Source organism: Palaemon carinicauda, chromosome 31 (assembly GCF_036898095.1).
Source record: "Palaemon carinicauda isolate YSFRI2023 chromosome 31, ASM3689809v2, whole genome shotgun sequence".
NCBI classification, from domain to species: domain Eukaryota; kingdom Metazoa; phylum Arthropoda; class Malacostraca; order Decapoda; family Palaemonidae; genus Palaemon; species Palaemon carinicauda.
The window spans coordinates 6,138,475-6,158,006 of record NC_090755.1 but is presented as its reverse complement, the minus strand read 5'-3'; the positions used below and the strand labels follow the sequence as shown (position 1 = coordinate 6,158,006).

At 38.4% G+C, this 19,532-nt stretch overlaps 1 protein-coding gene across 1 annotated transcript in view; it reads left to right on the top strand.

Annotated features, from left to right (window-relative positions):
* The window catches only part of LOC137624239 (catalase-like), a 31,990-nt gene extending 17,471 nt beyond the window's left edge, over window positions 1-14,519 (top strand). The window contains exons 2-10 of the mRNA XM_068354747.1: window positions 1,626-1,797; window positions 2,300-2,441; window positions 2,817-2,967; window positions 3,612-3,808; window positions 4,772-4,889; window positions 5,034-5,171; window positions 5,905-6,114; window positions 6,385-6,537; window positions 13,298-14,519. Coding sequence (XP_068210848.1) covers window positions 1,626-1,797; window positions 2,300-2,441; window positions 2,817-2,967; window positions 3,612-3,808; window positions 4,772-4,889; window positions 5,034-5,171; window positions 5,905-6,114; window positions 6,385-6,537; window positions 13,298-13,516 — 1,500 coding nt within the window. The 3' untranslated portion in view covers window positions 13,517-14,519. The remainder of the gene's footprint in view (window positions 1-1,625; window positions 1,798-2,299; window positions 2,442-2,816; window positions 2,968-3,611; window positions 3,809-4,771; window positions 4,890-5,033; window positions 5,172-5,904; window positions 6,115-6,384; window positions 6,538-13,297) is intronic.
* Window positions 14,520-19,532: the final 5,013 nt, after the last annotated feature.

Sequence of the window (19,532 nt, the reverse complement as noted above, 5' to 3'; positions counted from 1 at the left end):
TCTGCTGAGCGCACAACCGTGGCAGGTTGTAGGTTAACAGGTGCAGTGTCAACCTTCTCAGCACGATACTCCTGCATGAAGGATGCAAGCTGAGTCTGCATAGACTGCAGCATAGACCACTTAGGGTCTACAGTGGTTGGTGCGGCAACAGACGGAGTGATTGCCTGCTGCGGAACCACTCTACCTCTCTTGGGAGGTGTGCAGTCTTCGGAAGACTGCGGCGAGTCCGAACTGACCCAGTGGCTACACCTGGGCCGTTGGACTCGCTCGGAAGGGACCTTGCGCTTGAGAGGTCGTGAGACCTTGGTCCAGCGTTTCTGCCGAGAAACTTCTTTCACAGACGAGGAATGAATGGGCTCACTCGTCTGTTTGTGGATGGGACGATCTCTGCAAGATACGTCCGCAACCACTGAGGGTACATCTGTACGCTGATCAAGGCCTGTCGAACCCTTTGGTCCTTCGACATTGCTTCTCCCCTGGGCTTGGGAGCTTGCAAGAGGTCCCGGACTGGGAGGACGACTGGCACGAACAGATGCACCCTCATGCGTAACACTGACACTGACACTTTTCACCGCACTTGCACTCACTACACTTCCCACTGCACTTTTCTCTTTCAACTCTTTGACATCGGCCAAGAGTTGATTGCGGTCATTAGCTAATGACTCCACTCTGTCACCAAGAGCCTGAATGGCATGCATCATGTCCGCCATCGAGGGTTGAGAGCTAGTAGAAGGGTCGGGAGTCACCACTACAGGGGAAGGAATAGGTTGAGGGGCATGGGGAGAGGAAAAATCAAAAGAGCGAGACGAACTCCTCCTGATCCTATCCTTCTCTAGCCTACGTGCATTCTTAAGGAATTCATTAAAATCGAATTCCGAAAGCCCAGCGCATTCCTCACATCGATCTTCCAATTGACAGGATTTACCCCTACAATTGGAACAAACGGTGTGAGGATCTATAGAGGCCTTCGGAAGACGCCTAGAACAGTCCCTAGCGCTACACTGCCTGTACTTGGGGACTTGAGTAAGGTCAGACATCTTGAATTAGCCAAGGGGGGAATCCAAAATCTATCAAAGTCGTCAACAATTAATCCAAAACTAATCAAAAAAGCTTGATAAGGTAATGATAATAACTCCTGTACAGCGAAAGCTAATATCTAGAGAGAATACATCACCAAAAAGCGTGAAATCAACTCCAGAAACAACAGCGTATCAAGTAGGTCTTGCCGGTGGCACGACAGAGGAAAAAATTGGTTCTTGTTGACAAGAAGTACCTGAGTACCTACTCGACAGATGGCGCTGTTGTTGTACACCCCCACCTGTATAGCGATCGCTGGCGTATCCCGACCGTAGGTTTTTTCTGTCGGGCAACAGAGTTGCAGCTACATGATCATCGGGTAAGATTAATATTGAAAAAAAAGTAGTAATTAAGGTTATTGCAAAAATTATTGCTATTTTACACCATAGCAATATGTCTTCTAATATCTATCTCATATGAATCAAACAGCAAATTACATGAATACTGCATCAACGACTATATTATGCTACGACTGTCCATATGTCAAAAATTACATTCCCTGTAAACTACTACACTTAAGCAGTTATAACCTTTCCTTTCTTTTTCAGAATCCCGAAGTTTTGAAAACCTCTCAAGGATGTCCTCTGGCAGACAAACTAAACTCCCTGACGGTAGGACCCAGGGGCCCTATCCTATTGCAGGACATCCAACTCCTGGATGAGATGGCACATTTTGATAGAGAGCGTATCCCAGAGCGAGTTGTGCATGCCAAGGGAGCTGGTGAGTCACTGAACATTTACTTGGAGTTTTAGAGGACTAATGATTATTTGTTCGGAGTTTTGAGAATATAAGTGGAACAGTAATTTCTTCTTATTATTATTTATAATAGTATACTGTACTGTACTGTAATAAGGATGATGATAACATTAATAATTTTAATTTTGATGATGATATCAATGATGTAAAAATAATAACTTTAATTTTGATGATAATAATATCAATGATGATGAAATAATAATAATAATAATAATTTTGATAATAATTTCTCTCAAAATAATGAAGTGTAATAACATTGTTTATCACTGTTTACTCATATAATACGTTGCAGTACAGTATAGTATTATGGAAGACTTACGATGTAATTAGAATTACAATAGTCGATTAAAGTTCACATTCCTAGTTACTAACCTTACTAACCAATCTACTATTATCACTGGAGACCCCATAATTCAAAAAATATCATGTTACGATACCTATCTAATCTCTCTTTGTTGTCTTCCAGGTGCTTTTGGATATTTTGAAGTCACTCACGACATAACGAAATATTGCAAAGCAAACTTATTCAGTGAGGTTGGGAAAAGAACTCCTATTGCGGTAAGGTTCTCAACAGTCGGAGGCGAAAGTGGATCAGCTGATACAGCTAGGTAAGATGCAGTTGCATTTTCCAAATTGTTTAAATAACTTGTGAAGAGATTGGCATAAAAACTCATTAAAATATCAATCATAATCATTTTTTTAAAGATCCTATATACCAAAAATAAGAAACAACCCTTAGTTCTAGCTTATTCAGACAATGATATACCATCAAATGAGCTTAATAAAATACTGTACCGATTGGTTAAAAATTACAGCTTCTCATATTCTGTCATCAGTAAAATATATAAAAAAAAAGTAAGAAGTATAAACATTCATGGAAATCTCTCCCCACTTTATGTAGTAACATGCAAGAATAAATGTGCATGCATTTCATCTAAGGGCTACTGAGTTATTAAACTTACCCCAAAATTTATCGCAAACAGGGACCCTCGTGGCTTTGCTGTCAAGTTCTACACGGAAGAAGGAAACTGGGATTTGGTGGGTAACAACACCCCCGTATTCTTCATTCGAGACCCTATTCTCTTCCCATCTTTCATTCACACACAAAAGAGGAATCCAGCAACACATCTGAAGGTGAAAAAGAATGGGTTTTAAAAGATAATGTCCAAATGATTAATAAAAAACATCATATTTTCCTTGATAAAGTTTTACTGTATATTGGCCAAGCATTTTATTGTTGGCTACCCCCAAAATTGGGATAAGTGCCTTAGTAGATAGATTTTACTTCAACTTGATCAATCTGATACTACTTTAACACAGCCTCTTTATTTTAACAATAAAATTTATCATATGTGAGGAGAATGTCACAAGACATTTATTGGAGGGGCATCAGAGACTTTCCTCGATGACGTATAGATAACGTTAATTTTTATTCGGAATTTCATTGAAAATCTATTATAACTTTATCAAGAAAACAAAAATGAACATGCTAATGAATTCACACAAATGAAATAATTATATAGTATTGATATTTTAATTTTTCAAACAAAGCACCATATGGATTTAGTTCACAAGATACATTTTTCAGCATGTATAGAGGATTAAATCAGTTAAGATTTTTGCTGTTTGACAAATTAAAGAACAAACTGAAAAACTGGATTATGAAGGGAAAGGCTGGCTATTTTGACAATAATAAGTCCAACATGTATTGTCTCTCACAACCTTACCACAATCTAAATTATTTAGAAGCTAATTCACAAATTGTTTTTCATTTCTAGGATCCTGACATGTTCTGGGATTTTATCACCTTAAGGCCTGAGACCACGCACCAAGTGACCATTCTTTTCTCAGACCGAGGAACCCCTGATGGTTATAGGCATATGAATGGCTATGGTTCTCACACATTCAAGTTGGTCAATGCCGAGGGAACATCCGTATATTGTAAATTCCATTACAAGACCGACCAAGGAATCAGGTACAGTTGTTACGTAGTTATGGATTAAAGTTACATAGTAAAAGAAAATTTAGAACTTATTTAACTACCATTATTTTGAACTGGTTATATCAAAATTTATACTCCCAGAAACAAGGTCTTCACCAGAGGAAATGTAATGAGATGAAGTTGTATGACTGAAATTCACAATGAAGAGTGGACAATTATGGATAAAGCTTAAATTTAGAAAGAATACTCAAGTCAAATGAAAAACTTTGCTACACAAGCACTGTACTGTACTGACTTGGGTCATTGAATTAAGAGGTCAAGTTAGGGAAGGTTTTTCCCGCATGGGATGTCTCGACCATCTTTAGATCACAGTGCAGTACCGAGGGATAATTTGACCCTCAGTTAACCTACTTTCAACATTATTTTGGATTGTTAAAATTGTGCACAGAAATTCAATTGCTCTGTAATTCATAAGAAAATGTATTAAAAAAATCTTGTAAAGCTCACAGTACTGTAATCTTTACTATATGATTCTTTTAGATAAGTACTGTATGATAAAAACAACTTGACACAGACATGTAAAAGTTGGAATAGTGTGTGGAACATAGTTTTCAATAATAGCACATTTCTCTAAACACATTCATGGTAACAAGTTTACAAGGTACTGTTCATCCAGGTTTGGCTTTTTTGGTGTCTATGACGCTAAAATTATAGTACTGTATTTGCATATATGATATTACATGTACACTACTAGTAGTTTACACTGCATTATTACCATGTTGAGCACCAATTTGTAATACTGTACTTGATTATTTTTTTACTTAGAAAACGGACGTACTTTACGAAAATTATATCATTATTCTAAATTAGTTATCACAGTGCATTAAAAGTTCTATGACTTTTAATTACAAGTGAAATTTAAAAAAAAATTCTTTAGGGTCTGTAACATTCCTCCTGTAAATATTCGAATGTCACTAGTTACAATCTGAATTTCAGAAACTTGAGCGCACAGAAGGCAGATGATTTAGCCGGATCAGATCCTGACTACTCAATTCGGGATTTGTTTAATGCCATTGAAGAAGGAAACTTCCCATCATACACTATGTACATTCAGGTATGGCATTAATTAGCAATACCGTGTTAAGCTGATTTCCTGACTATATGGTTTTTAACACTTTTAGGATGTTTTAAATCCATTTATGGTACAAGATATACAGTACAATATTAACTTTCATTTCCTGTATATCTATAATAACAGGTTATGACATTTGAAGAGGCTGAAAATCATAGATTCAATCCATTTGACCTGACTAAAGTGTGGCCACACAAGGATTTCCCCCTGATACCAGTTGGACACCTCACCTTTAATAGAAATCCCAAGAATTATTTCGCAGAGGTAAGTCGTTTGATATTACAAGGAATTGTCACTGCTTTGCATATAAGGAACGATGATGCCATATGAGTAAAGGTACCCAAGTGCATGAATGGAATTTTACGCTACTTATACATTCATATATGTATTTTGAGTTGAAAGATTGTGATTTTTGGAGGGCAAGAAAGTCAAAAAAAATTTCCTTTACAAATATTAAATAGTTTGAGCTTAAATAAACCTAACACTATACTAAGAATATTTAGGAGACATTGTACTTCAGTTCTTTTGAACAAAACATTTTTTATAGGAAATATACTTTTTTTTCATATTGTACAGTAGTTGATTTATCAAATTTTAGAAAAAAAATTTAATATATTTTTTTTCTAATTTAAAGATTGACCTGAGAATGAATTACAGGCATGAATGCAGGCTCTTCATTTAGGGAAATGTGGAGTTATTATCTCTGATAAAACAATTTAATAAAGTTCTTTGTCAGAAAATACAGTATTGCCAACTCTTGTAAGACTTCTAGCAACAATTAATTCAGTCTCTTACATGAGATAGATATTGAGACCTCTCTTGATATAGAATATCCATAAATACCAGTTAATTTCATATTTAGAAATGCTAGGGTATTTTATAAAAAAATTATATACACTTTTGTTGCCATGGGAATTTTATAAGGGGACAATAATTTCACTATGCTGTAATTTTCTACTCTTGAAATATATGTAAAATTTTCCTTGTAATTCTTTAGGTGGAGCAGATAGCCTTTTCTCCAGCTAATTTGGTTCCTGGCATTGAACCCTCACCCGACAAGATGCTTCAAGGACGTCTTTTCTCCTACAATGATACTCATCGCCATAGGCTAGGCGCAAACTACACTCAGATACCTGTAAACTGTCCGTATCGCTCTCGTGCTGCAAACTACCAGCGAGATGGCCCTATGACAGTTGACAGCAACCAGGTACTTGGAATAACTTAAATATAATGATGTTCATCATATTCTCTCCCTTAATCTTTATTTGAATGATAAATATGATGATCATAGTCATATTCTTTGCTTAATCTGTATGTGAATATGTGGTAGGTAGTATTGTATATTATTATTATTATTAATTACTGCATTAATAATTTCTTAATAATATAGAAGAGTTTAAAATGTTAATAATCTTTAGATAATTTGAAGACAATGGTAATTTCTAGTACCTCTTACAGTTTGCTTATGTGTTTACAGGAAAGTGCGCCAAACTACTTCCCTAACAGCTTCTCTGGTCCAATGGATTGCAAAAACCATTCTGAGTCCAAATTCACTTGCTCAACTGATGTTGCCAGATACAACAGTGCTGATGAGGATAACTTTACCCAAGCTGGAAACTTGTTTAGACATGTAAGTTACTTAATGATCTCTAAATTTTTCTTAACGTAACATAACAGGATAGGGGATAGATTTTATGATAAATGCTTAGGTAAACATGCATAAATTTGTCATTTGGTCATTAAAATTTCAAAAGCTTTTCAGGTATGTACTTTATAATAGTAACAGTTTTAGCCAGGTATATAAACATTGCTAGAACTACTAATGTTACTGGTATAAAGTATCCACTGTAACTTATAACATTTTGGAGCAATTTTGTTTCAATTATACAAATTTAAGACCATTTACTGTACTAGTATTTTTTTTACTGAAGTTAATGAATAAAGTGTGTTATTACTTGATAAGGTTTTCAGAGCATAAAAATACCACTATTTACTTTTAAAGATTAGTCCAGAATCTAGAAAGCTGGCTAAAGCACTATTTGAAGAATTGCCTAAAATTTCACTTTAATGAACTTTTTCACTTTTTTTACCTTGTTTGAATACCTATTGATGTTTTGTAGTGTGATATCGTTAGCTAGGAACTGAATAGAAAGCTGATGGCCTGTGATTATGAAACGAAGAGGAATGCTTTCAAGACAGCAATGGTTTACATGAATTAAAAATGAAACCTTTCCCTTATGATTAATTGTTATGAGGGAGGAAATAATAACCTTCCATATTTAGCTGCAAAGCCCTTTTGATTGGAGATCACCATGATGAAGATGTATGGTACCTGTATTGTAATCAAACTTCAAATCATCCAAGTACTGTATCTATTCTGTGCAGGATGAGAGATTCTCAGCACAGCTACTAGAAAAGTTTAGCTTTGTCTAATACTTGATGGACTGACATAAAAAAATCTCCAGTCATGAACAATAAATTACTGCATATACAACATGATGCCAAAACTTAAGCATAAAGTTTAAGCTCTGATTTTGCTAACCTGAATGTCTGTGAGAGCAAAATTTTGCTTTGATACAGATTCAGAGGCTATATTAAAGACTCCAAGTAAACAGAACAGTATTGACATTGGAGAAAAGTTAAGTACTCTATGACTAAATGCATAGTAAACTTATTAACAAGATACAGTAAAGTATATTCCACCTCAAGGTTCATACACCAGTACAAGTACTGTAAACTGTTGTGACTTCTGAACTTTTATTTCTCTGGTTTACAAATGATGAAAAAAAAGTGGATTGGATGTAAGGTGTTTCAAGTGATGCATATCTTGTATAGTATAGTGATATTAAGGTCACAATTCAAATGTTGACTGCAGAATGCATTGAATTGCATATGACTGGATTATGAATTTAGGCCAAAGGCCAGGCACGAGATTAGGCGAGATCTTACAGGTCCGTAATAAACATTAAAATTGGATCTGATCTATTGAAAACTGAACTGGCTGCAAAAATCATTGATTGTGTTCCATTTACCAAACTAGTCTGATGTTGATCATCCTATCCATTAGCTTACAGATATAAGTGGTTAGGGTAGTTGGTCTGTAGCTAATGTATTCCACGAATACTTATTTGGCTTCTTAACTGGAATGATAATGGCAATTTTTCAGCTTGTGGGTAGTATACCAGTCTCCTCTATGCAGTTCAGGATTTTCAAGAAAATATCCATTGATTTTTCTGGGAGATGCTTCAACATTCCATATAAAATTTTGAAAAACCTTTGTCTTTTCTGGCATATGCTTCAACATTTCATATAAAAGTTTGAAAAACCTTTACCTTTTCTGGCAGATGCTTCAACATTCCATATAAAATTTTGAAAAACCTTTGTCTTTTCTGGTATATGCTTCAACATTTCATATAAAAGTTTGAAAAACCTTTATCTTTTCTGGCAGATGCTTCAACATTTCATATTATTAGTATTATATACTTGCTACGCTACAATCCTAGTCCAAGTGCTCCAACATGAAAAATATCCCATTAAGGAAAGAAAATAAGAAAATAGATAAAATAGTGTGCCTAAGTGTATCTTCAACGAAGAGGACTCTAACCAAAGACAGTGGAAGACCATGGTACAAAGGCTATGGCACTACCCAAGACTAGAGAACAATGGTTTTAAAAGTTTCCTTCTCCTAGAAGAGCTGCTTACCATAGCTAAAGAGACTTGTCTACTCTTACCAAGTGGAAAGTAGCTACAGAACAATTACAGTGCAGTAGTTAACCCCCTTGAGTGAAGAATTGTTTGGTAAGACTAGAGAACAATGGTTTTAAAAGTTTCCTTCTCCTAGAAGAGCTGCTTACCATAGCTAAAGAGACTTGTCTACTCTTACCAAGTGGAAAGTAGCTACAGAACAATTACAGTGCAGTAGTTAACCCCCTTGAGTGAAGAATTGTTTGGTAAGACTAGAGAACAATGGTTTTAAAAGTTTCCTTCTCCTAGAAGAGCTGCTTACCATAGCTAAAGAGACTTGTCTACTCTTACCAAGTGGAAAGTAGCTACAGAACAATTACAGTGCAGTAGTTAACCCCCTTGAGTGAAGAATTGTTTGGTTAGCTTAGTGATGTCAGGTTTATGAGGAAAGAGAAGAATGTTTTAAAAATAGGCCAGGTTATTTGGTGTATGTGTAGGCAAAGGAAAAAGGAGCTGTTATTGGAGAGAGATCCAATATAGTACTTTCTGGCCAGTCTTAACGGGTGGCTGGTGCCTTAACCAACCTACGCACTATTTTGTCTTCACTAGGAACGCTGACCTCCGTTGAAGACAGAGCTTCTCTAAATTCTTTAAGGGAGAACTTTACCTCTCTACCATTAGAGTTAAGGACTAGGATAATTTGTCTGAATAATTTTCTGAGCTTGAGATACTCCTAAAAAAATGTTGACCAAGTTTCTTGGCAACATCAGAAGGATCACATATGACAGTATCATTCACTTTTGTGGTGATTAAAGGCAATGGAACAAACTTGCCTCTAAGCTTTCAAATCTTTTAGCAAACCGTTCTCATTGGGGTTTTTGAGCTTATTCTATTAATGAAGCACAACCCTGACATAAAATTGGATTTCTTATAGTACTTTTACTGCTTGGCAGAGACATGCATATATTTATCAGCTATGATAAGTGCCACTATTTTTATATCTTCTGTAACATTTTCTAGTAATCTTTCTTAGAAAACCACATGTTTTGTTCCATCTAGGAACTGTATGTATATGAGGTTTTCCTTTAGGTTTTTTTATGGCAATGATAATGCTTTAAAAAAAAATTGGCCTCTAAATGAGTTAAAAGATTCTGATTCTGCCTAAGGTTAACACGATGCTACTGGTTACAGCTTATTGCAAAAAGTAGATCCCAGCCTCAAGTGCAAGAATGTTAGGAGCTATCATAATGGAATGAATTAGTCCTCTTTATCAAGTATCCTTCAGGAGAGTATTTCCAAACCAGTCTCCAAAATAGGTTCTGATCTTTTACAATCCTGGTGTTCAAGTATGACATTTGTTGAATTGATTGACATTGTTGTTGACAATTTGCCTATGAAGTTGTGATTTTTTTCCTTTTTATTTTCACCCCCAACTAGATGACACATATCCCCATGCAGTACTTGATTAAGTGAATCTGGTGCCTTCCCTGATCTGGAAGCTATCTTTGGTCTTTATGGATTTTTTTTGGTCAACTGTGAATGGGATTGATATGGGTGTACTGTACAGTACTTGTAAACATATCCTATACATCTCTCCTTGGATAAGATTCTTTAATTAATGTAAATACACTTGTACAAAATGTCACGTTCATGCTGAAGACAACGTTTTCTCGGAATACATTTTGGCATCTTTACCCAGGATTTTTGTTGAATCAAATTCTCTAGGCATTTTGTAATTCCAATAAACTTTATCATTAGAGGGATGGAGTACATCATCAGATAACAGATTGTACCAAGTATCTCAGAATGTGTGGACAACTTATTAGTTTACTCAGACTTTTCCAGGCCTTCCTTGACCTATGCAGGTGGGCTCAAATTGAGAATTCTTGGAAGCGAAGGAAAAATAAAGCAAATACTTGGCCCTTTTCAGGTGAAAACCTCCTTGATGACCAATTCTACCTAAATCCATCTCTGGATTTTCTCTAACCATACAAAAAGAATATTTCACTGTTGTTACTTTTAACACAGGCATGTGATTTTGTCTTCTTTTAAGGCTACTAAAATGACATTGATTGCATGTGTTTGTTACTTTAAAGACATAATTCAAAATTTACAGAAGACTCCTAGAGATCATAATTTGCAGGTAGTCTTTAAATTCAGCATCATAGCAAGTTAGTTGTCTCCAGAATACGACATGGTTTATAAGTTTAAAAATGTTGTAGAGACCGGTTTTTCCTTTAACAAATAAATTTTCTTTCATTTTACTCCTTGTTAAATTTTTCAGTCTTGAGGGAATACATTCATTGCTATGTTAAGGTTGTATTAGACTTTGTTGAGTCAGGAAGTTTTTAAGTTCGTTTTAATGAAATCTATCATACTAGGAACAATTTATTGTAAGAAGCTCTATTTTTATATATAAACTCGCTTAGATAGACAAGCCAATTATGAATACCATCCCTACATGTCTCCAGAGATTTCAGTTCTTGTCGGTGAAGGTTTTAAATATTAAACTTCTCAAGTTCTCACCACTGTACTGTGGTAGTGCTGGTAATACTGATGGAACAGGTTCTAAAATCTTATACTGTGACTTTTATTGCTCTCCTTTTTATCCTATTTTTCATAAGTCAAGATACCTTTATCTGTATAATAAACAGTTTGTCTTGGTCTAATATTTGTGGAAGCATGATACCCTTTCTTGTTTTTTTCTATGCTTCTTTATCCTACTACCCGAGAGTGAATAATTTGAGATGTCGCCTAACATTTCCTTACTATTTTTTATTTCTTTTAATATCCATTGAATCTGTTTTCAATTAGAAAACTAAGTAAACTTGAAAATCTCATATTTTTAAGATATTTTTACCATATATTTTTAATTAGAATTATTCAGATTAGCTTCAACCATCTAGCAATTATATAGCCCATGATCATAAGTGGCCTTACTTTTTTTTTTTTTTTTTCTTGATAATTGGTTCATGATTCATTTATCTTAAATATGCTAGTTAGAATTTGACCATCTCTAGAGGTTGGCTGATTCTTATCAAATTACACTGTAACTGATGTAATTTTAAGTTTTGGGTGGTACTTGAGTTATGTCTACGTGAGTAGTCAATGACGTTTGTAAGACTTGAATTGTTGGCGAATTGTCATTTTGGTCTCTCTAGGGCTGTAACCTCTCTTAATTTCCAGCTTCGTCTGTTTTTGATTTCTTAATCTGTACTTGAGGGTGAAGGTTTAATTGCCTCTACATCACCTAGAATCATAGTCTACAATTCCCTAATAGAAAAGATGCTTCAATGTGGCCTGAAGATGAAGACCCGACATTATTTTTATGCAGAAGAGCCATATCTAAAACAACCTATCTAAAAATTGTATGATAATAACCAGGAGTTCCATAGTGACAAAGCCAGATAAAGGATACACCAGTACCTTGTTCATCATAAAATATAACACTAGTATTTATCTTTCCTGTAAGAAATTAAAAAATAAGACAATTCAATGAGCAAAAGATGCACTAGTGAGGTCAGTAACTGATATTAAAGACTAGTTGACATGTTATTTCAATGGTGTTACATAGTTATTGCTATAATGATTCCAAAAATATTATGAATACGAACCTCCCATACCTCCATTTGTAATTTTACATCGTATCTTCATCCTTGACACCTTGTGCTACTGCATCAGTGTATGCTGTACTTGTGAGGGACTCATCTTATGACACTGAAAATTAAATGTAAATGGGAAATTTACTCTTTCCAATTATTATTATTTATTAATTATTATTATTGTTATTAGTTATTTGTTATTATTTGCTACACTACAACCCTAGTCTGAAAAGCAAGATGTTATAAGCCCAAGGGATCCAACAAGGAAAGTTAGCCCAGCGAGGAAAGGAAATAAAGAAATAAACAATGAGAAATAATGAACAATTAAAATAAAATATCTTAAGAACAGTAACATCAAAATAGATATTTCATATATAAACTATATAAAAGACTTATGTCGGCCTGTTCAACACAAAAATATTTGCTGCAAGTTTGAACTTTTGAAGTTCTATGGATTCAACTACCCAATTAGGAAGATCATTCCACAACTTGGTCACAGCTGGAATAAACACACTTGTTTTATGAGGAACTTGACTATACAGTCATGGTCTAATACTAAATTTCAGAGGGGTTAAGGTATTTGGTTGTTGCATATTAAGTGTAATTATCCCATATAAAACTGATAGATTAGGCCAGGTAATGTTTGGACTTCTATTGCTGGTGCTTCGCTAAATGCAGTAATTGAGGACTCGATCCTTCCTTGTGTGTGAAACAATGACTTCAACTGAAGGACTATAGTGATTAATTAGTTACTGAAAATGCTAAAAGAAAGGTCACTTAGTTTTTATCAAAAGTGTGCTTGCCATACATTCTTAATAAAAAATAATTGGACAGATCAAAGTGAAACACAGATTCCCTGTCAATTAAGATCTTTTTTTACCATTTAACTATGACTAGTTTTTATCACATACAGTACAGTATTTATCTTTTTTTCAAAACCAAAATGGTTAAAGGCAGTAGTTATAGTGTCTTGTTATTCAAACAGACAAGCTTTATCATGATTTTTCAGAGGTTTGAATGCTAATTACTGTATACATTAAGAGATTTGAGATCTTATTTGTCACACACGTTTTTAATGTTGAATATATTCTCCTTTTTTAACAGGTGATGAATGAAGAGGAACGCCAACGACTAGTTTCCAACATTGCCGGTCACCTCGTGAACGCACAAGGATTCCTACAAGAACGTGCAATTAAGAACTTCAGCCAAGCTGACCCTGAATATGGTGCTGGAATACGCAGGTGTCTACAAAAACTACAGAAGGCTGAAGCATCTAAATATGCAAACATTGTAGCTGCCCCTGCCTCTAACGCCAAGCTATAGAAGAAACTTCTTTTTCTTCTTTTTAACATCGGTGATAATAACAATTAAGGAAGTTTGGTGTAATTCAAATATTCTATTGCATTTATCTTTAGTGTATGGGTACCTTCTATTAAAGCTAAGTAATATCAATTATAATACAGTATACAGTATCTTGTAGCTGGTATAAAGGGAAATTTATTTTCTGTTACATACACTATTCTATTTTATTTTTTTTCAAGTTACTCCGTTTGTTCCTGCTACTGTGTGGTAATATCATATTGAATTACAGTATTTACGAAACATTTTTGGATAAAGGACAGGTCAGCATTCAGTATATTCTTGAATTTTAATTCAATTAATTGACCCAGTATAAAGAAGTTTAAAGAGAATAAAGTTTAATCTCTTAATATTTTTCCCTTATGGGAGCATGAAATCTATTGGAAGATGATTCATGTTCATTTTATTTATACTGAAACATACTGTATTGATAACAGCAAGACTCCTGAAGTCCAAATGACAGCAAGAATCCTGAACTTCGAATAGGCAACTATCAGAATGTCTCAAAAGACAAAACTTTACTTTTGTAGAATATTAGTGTAGTTATCAAGAGTTGGTTTCATTTGTTTTAATATTGACATTAATTAACACTGTGGCTATTCTTATTGAAATATTGAAATATTTCCTTTGTTTACAAGATTTCATGGGTCAGACTTTGCCCGGAGTTTTATGGATATAAAAGAATCTGACGTGAATTGGGTATTGTAGGTTTCAAAACATCAGAATTCTTCTAACATCAAACTTTTCAATAGTGTAAAAGATTAAATGTCAATATTATGGTAAAATAATAATAATTTTGTTTTAAGATTAGTTTAATAATTGTATTTTTATTATGTGATTTTGGGTAGTGTATTTTCTGCTGTAAGGTACAGTACACATCAATCACAGGACAAAGAAAAGCATGAACTGTACCCCAAATAGTATTTTTATATTTACAGTTATAAAAATATATTGCAATTGTAATGAATTAACTTGTATATCATTAAACCTCAAAATAATCCTAAAGTCAGTTGATGATTAGTGTACAACTCGCATTCAGTACAGCATATTGCTCAAAATGAGCAACCAAATTATACCAAAAGTTTGAGAATTGATTTTTGAAATCCAAGCATATACAGAAAAGAACTTCTTATATTAGAAATAAAACAATAAGAGCAGAAAAAAACTTAAAAGGTCACTCATGAGCAGCAGAGATAAAGGACAAGCCAATGCCCTCTTGCTTGAGGGTACACTAGGGCACACGGTTCTATCTAATTTCTCTTTCTCTTCTTTTGTTAAGTTTTTATAGTTTGTATAGGAAATGTTTATTTTAATGTCTATATAGTAAATATGACATTCGTAGATAATTTGTATTTTTCCTAACTATACAAACCTTAGCTATTTAATATGGGTTATTACTTCGGCGTAGCTGAAATGAAGAGCCATTAGAATTGTAACGAGGGTTTACTACCCCACCGCTAGTTAGCGGGGGGGGGGACTTACTAACCACCCCCCCCTCACACACACACCTGTGAATACTTCACTTTACTTAGAGGTAGGACTTCACGGGGGACAGGGCTGGCGGGCAAGTTTGATTAAATAGCTAAGGTTTGTATAGTTAGAAAAAATACAAATTACCTGTATCTACGAATTTGTCATTTGTTCCGTAACTGAAATACAAACCATGCTATTTAATATGGGTGACTCACCCCTTAGGAAGGGTGGTAAGTCCCTGCCATACTGGCTTTGGCTTTGCCCGGGGACTCAATATTTAAGTGTGTAAGTACTCAAGAAATAAGGAGTCCCTGCGCCTCGCTAGCATTGCTGTGTAACTGCTGCGGCCTACATAAGCTGTGTGTGAAGGTGAGAAGTGTGACTCATCCTAGGAAGTTGACCTGGAGTTCTTCAGATTGAATTCTAGGCTAGGACTCTCCCAATACCACCTCGTCAGGGTATGGGGACGTGACAGTATTAACCTTAATACTAGGAACACAAAGAAGCATGGTTTACCTGCAGTGGTTTGAGGTCAGCTGTGCAGAGAACCCAGGATGCTGCTTTCTCCAAGGGAGGAGAGGATGAAGAAAAGAATAAGGGCCAGACAAACCTTTCATTCATGCAGACTAAAACCGGGTAACAATGCCCTCAACCTTCTGCTACCTGTCCATTAAGGAGCCTGAGGTTAGACCAGCTGTTGTGCAGCCACCACAGGGCCAATAGAGAACGTATCGAGTCTCCTGTGTGTCACGTCTTGCAGGTAGTGGGCTGTGAAGGTCGTCTGACGCTTCCACACCCCAGCTTGCAGGACCTGCGTCACTGAATAGTTTTTCTTGAAGGCCAGGGACGTAGCTATGCCCCTGACATCATGTGCTCTAGGGCGACGTGATGGAGGAGGGTCAGGATTCAAGGCTAGGTGTATTACCTAGAGAATCAAGGCCGAGGTGGTATTCCTAGTGACCCTCCTCTTCGTTTTCCCAGTGCTCACAAACAAGGCTTGCACCTGGGGACGAACTGCAGCTGTTCTTTTAAGATACAACCTCAGACTCTTACTGGGCACAGTAGGAGATGGTCTGGGTCATCTGTTACAGAACGAAGACTCGAAACCTGGAAAGAGTCGAACCGAGGGTCTGGCACTCCCGGATTCTGAGTCTTGGCAACAAACTCAGGGACGAACCTGAACGTTACCTCCCCCCATCCCCTTGAATGGGCGATGTCGTATGAGAGACCATGAAGTTCGCTGACTCGTTTGGCCGAAGCCAAAGCTAGCAGGAACACCATCTTCCAAGTAAGGTGGTGATCTGAAGCCTGGCGTAATGGTTCGTAGGGAGAGACCTGAGAACTCGAACCACGTTCCATGGAGGAAGTCTCACTTCCGACTGAGGGCAGGTAAGTTCATAACTCCGTATGAGTAGAGAAAGTTCCAGCGAGGAAGAAATATCCACTCCTTTGAGCCTGAAGGTTAGACTTAAGGCTGAGCGATAGCCTTTCACTGCCGAGACTGAAAGGCGCATTTCTTCCCGCAAATACACAAGAAACTCCGCTATTGCTGGAATAGTGGCATCGAGTGGAGAGATACCCCTTCCACGACACCAACCACAGAAGACTTTCCACTTTGCCTGATAGACAGATGCGGATGACTTTCGCAGGTGTCCAGACATCCTATTCGCAACGTGCTACGAAAATCCTCTCTCAGCGAGGAGGTGCTGGATAGTCTCCAGGCATGAAGTCGAAGCGAAGCTACAGCTTTGTGGAAGATGTTCGCGTGTGGTTGTTTGAGTAGCTTGTGACGTGGAGAGAGTTCTCTCGGGAGCTCCGTAAGGAGTTGCAGAAGGTCCGGAAACCATTCTGCGTGATGCCATAGCGGAGCTATCAGGGTCATCGATAGATTGACCAATATTCTGGTCTTGTTGAGCACCCTCCTCATCAGACAGAACGGGGGAAAGGCGTATACATCGATGTTGTCCCACCGTTGTTGGAAGGCATCTTGCCAGAGCGCCTTGGGGTCCGGGACTGGGGAGCAGTACAGTGGGAGCTTGAAGTTCAGTGCTGTAGCGAACAGATCCACAGTTGGGGAACCCCACAAAGTCAGGACTTTGTTGGCTACTTGACGATCAAAAGACCATTCGGTACTCACTATCTGCGTCGCTCTGCTCAGACTGTCGGCGAGCACATTCCTCTTGCCTGGAATGAAGCGAGCCGATAGTGTGACCAAGTGGACTTCGGACCATCTCAGTATCTCTACTGCAAGATGGGATAGCTGTTCTGAAAAGGTACCTCCCTGCTTGTTGATATAAGCCACCACTGTGGTGTTGTCGCTCATCACCACCACAGAGTGGCCTGCCAGGACCTGATGGAACTTCTGAAGTGCCAGGAATACGGCCTTCATTTCTAGCAGGTTTATGTGGAGGTACTTTTCTGATTCTGACCACAGGCCTGAGGTCCTGTGGTTCAGAACGTGCCCCCCCCCCCCCCCCCTTTCTTTGATGCATCTGAAAGCAACATCAAATCCGGGGGAAGGACAAGAAGATCCACTCCCTTTTGTAGGTTCTTGTCTCCCACCCACCACTGAAGGTCCGTCTGATCCGTAGGACCCATAGGGATCAGACTGTCCGGGGAATCGTGTCCTTGATTCCACCGAGACTTGAGTCGCCACTGGAGAGATCTCATTCTGAAGCGACCATTGGGAACCAGCCGGGCCAGGGAAGAGAGATAGCCGAGGAGACGTAACCACGCTTGGGCTGGAAGTTCTTCTCGTTTGAGGAAAGGCCTTGCGACCTTCCTCAGCCTTGCTATCCTGTCGTCAGATGGGAAGGCTTTGTGGAGATTGGTGTCTATGACCATGCCTAGGTATACCAGTTTCTGAGAGGGCTGCAGAGAGGACTTCTCGAGATTTACCATGATCCCTAGATCCTGGCAAAGTTCGAGAAGCTTGTCTCGGTGGAGAAGAAGGGTTGCCTCCAAGTCTGCTAGGATCAGCCAGTTGTCCAGGTAACGGAGGAGACAGATACCGATCCTGTGAGCCTAAGATGATATCAGGGTGAACACTCTGGTGAACACTTGAGGAGCTGTGGAGAGACCGAAGCACAGCACCTTGAACTGGTAGATCTTGTTGTCTAGGCAAAATCTTAAGTACTTCCTTGAAGACGGGTGGACTGGGATCTGGAAGTACGCGTCCTTCAGGTCCAGTGTACACATGAAGTCTTGTGGTCTCACTGCAAGTCTGACCGTGTGTGCCGTCTCCATGCTGAACGGTGTCTGTTTGACAAACCAGTACAGGGTAGAGAGGTCGATGACTGGTCTCCAGCCTCCAGACGCCTTCTTTACAAGAAAGAGTCGACTATAGAAGCCTGGGGACCCGTCTGCCACCTCTTGGAGAGCGTCCTTCTGCAACATGGTCTCGACTTCTGCCCGGAGGGCTTGCCTCCTTACCGATCCCATGGTAAGGGAGCTCAATGTTACTGGCTTTGCTGTCAGGGGAGGTAGAGATGTTGTGAACGGGACGTGATATCCCTGACCGATCACGGAAATTGTCCAGGTATCTGCCCCGAGTAGCTGCCACCTTGTCGCGCAACTTTGTAGGCATCCCCCCACTGGTGGACATGCAGGGGGACTGCCAATCTTAGCGTTTACGGCTTCGGCCGCTCCCTCTAGGATTTTTACCTCCCCTGGAGGACTTTCTGCCCTTCCTGTCCTTGACAGGAAAGGGCTTAGACACCTTTGGCTTTGCTGCTGTCGTCGTCTTCGCATTCTTAGCTGGACGGGGCTGTTGGGTTGCTGGAGGTTTGTAGGACCTCGATGTCAGGGCCCTATGGAGGAGGGAATCCTGGTTGGACTTCCTCCACCTCTCAGCAGCTAGCTCCACGTCCTTAGGCTCAAACAAACTCTTACCGAGTACGAAAGAATGTCTGAGCCTGCTAACGTCGGAACTGGGGACCTTCTGATGAAATCTCTCAGTCACTGCGTCCCGTCGTTTCAGTATCGTATTGGTCCACAAGCTCGAGACTTGGTGGGCCAGAAACTCGATGGTCCGCATGTCTGAGAGTAAGAATGTCTCCAGTGCCTTCCTGGTGCTTTCCTTGGACAGCTCCTCAGACCGCACCAGGATGCCCAGAGACCCCAGCCAGATGTCAAGCCACGAGGTTGCCTGCATGGCACACTTCGTCACCTTCTCCTGGCTTAGGATCTCAGTAGCAGAATACGAAACATGCCGATTGGAGTCTCTCTCTAGAGGGACTCCCCCAGTGAGTTCTTCCACAGAATGGTGAACAGGAAGACCCAAACAAGTCTCCTCTAAGATCTCGAAATACCTCCTCTGGTGGACTCGAGGAGGAGGGAGGAGCTTGTTACCGCCGCTGGATCTGTTGGAGGAGGCAAGCTCAGAGAGCTGGCCTTCGACTTTGTCTCTGGCACTCTTCATCCCTTGTGACCAGGGCAAAGCTGCACTGGCACTAGAGGGTTTCTGGATGCCATAGACTCGGTCCAAGACCGTGTCCTTACCCTCACA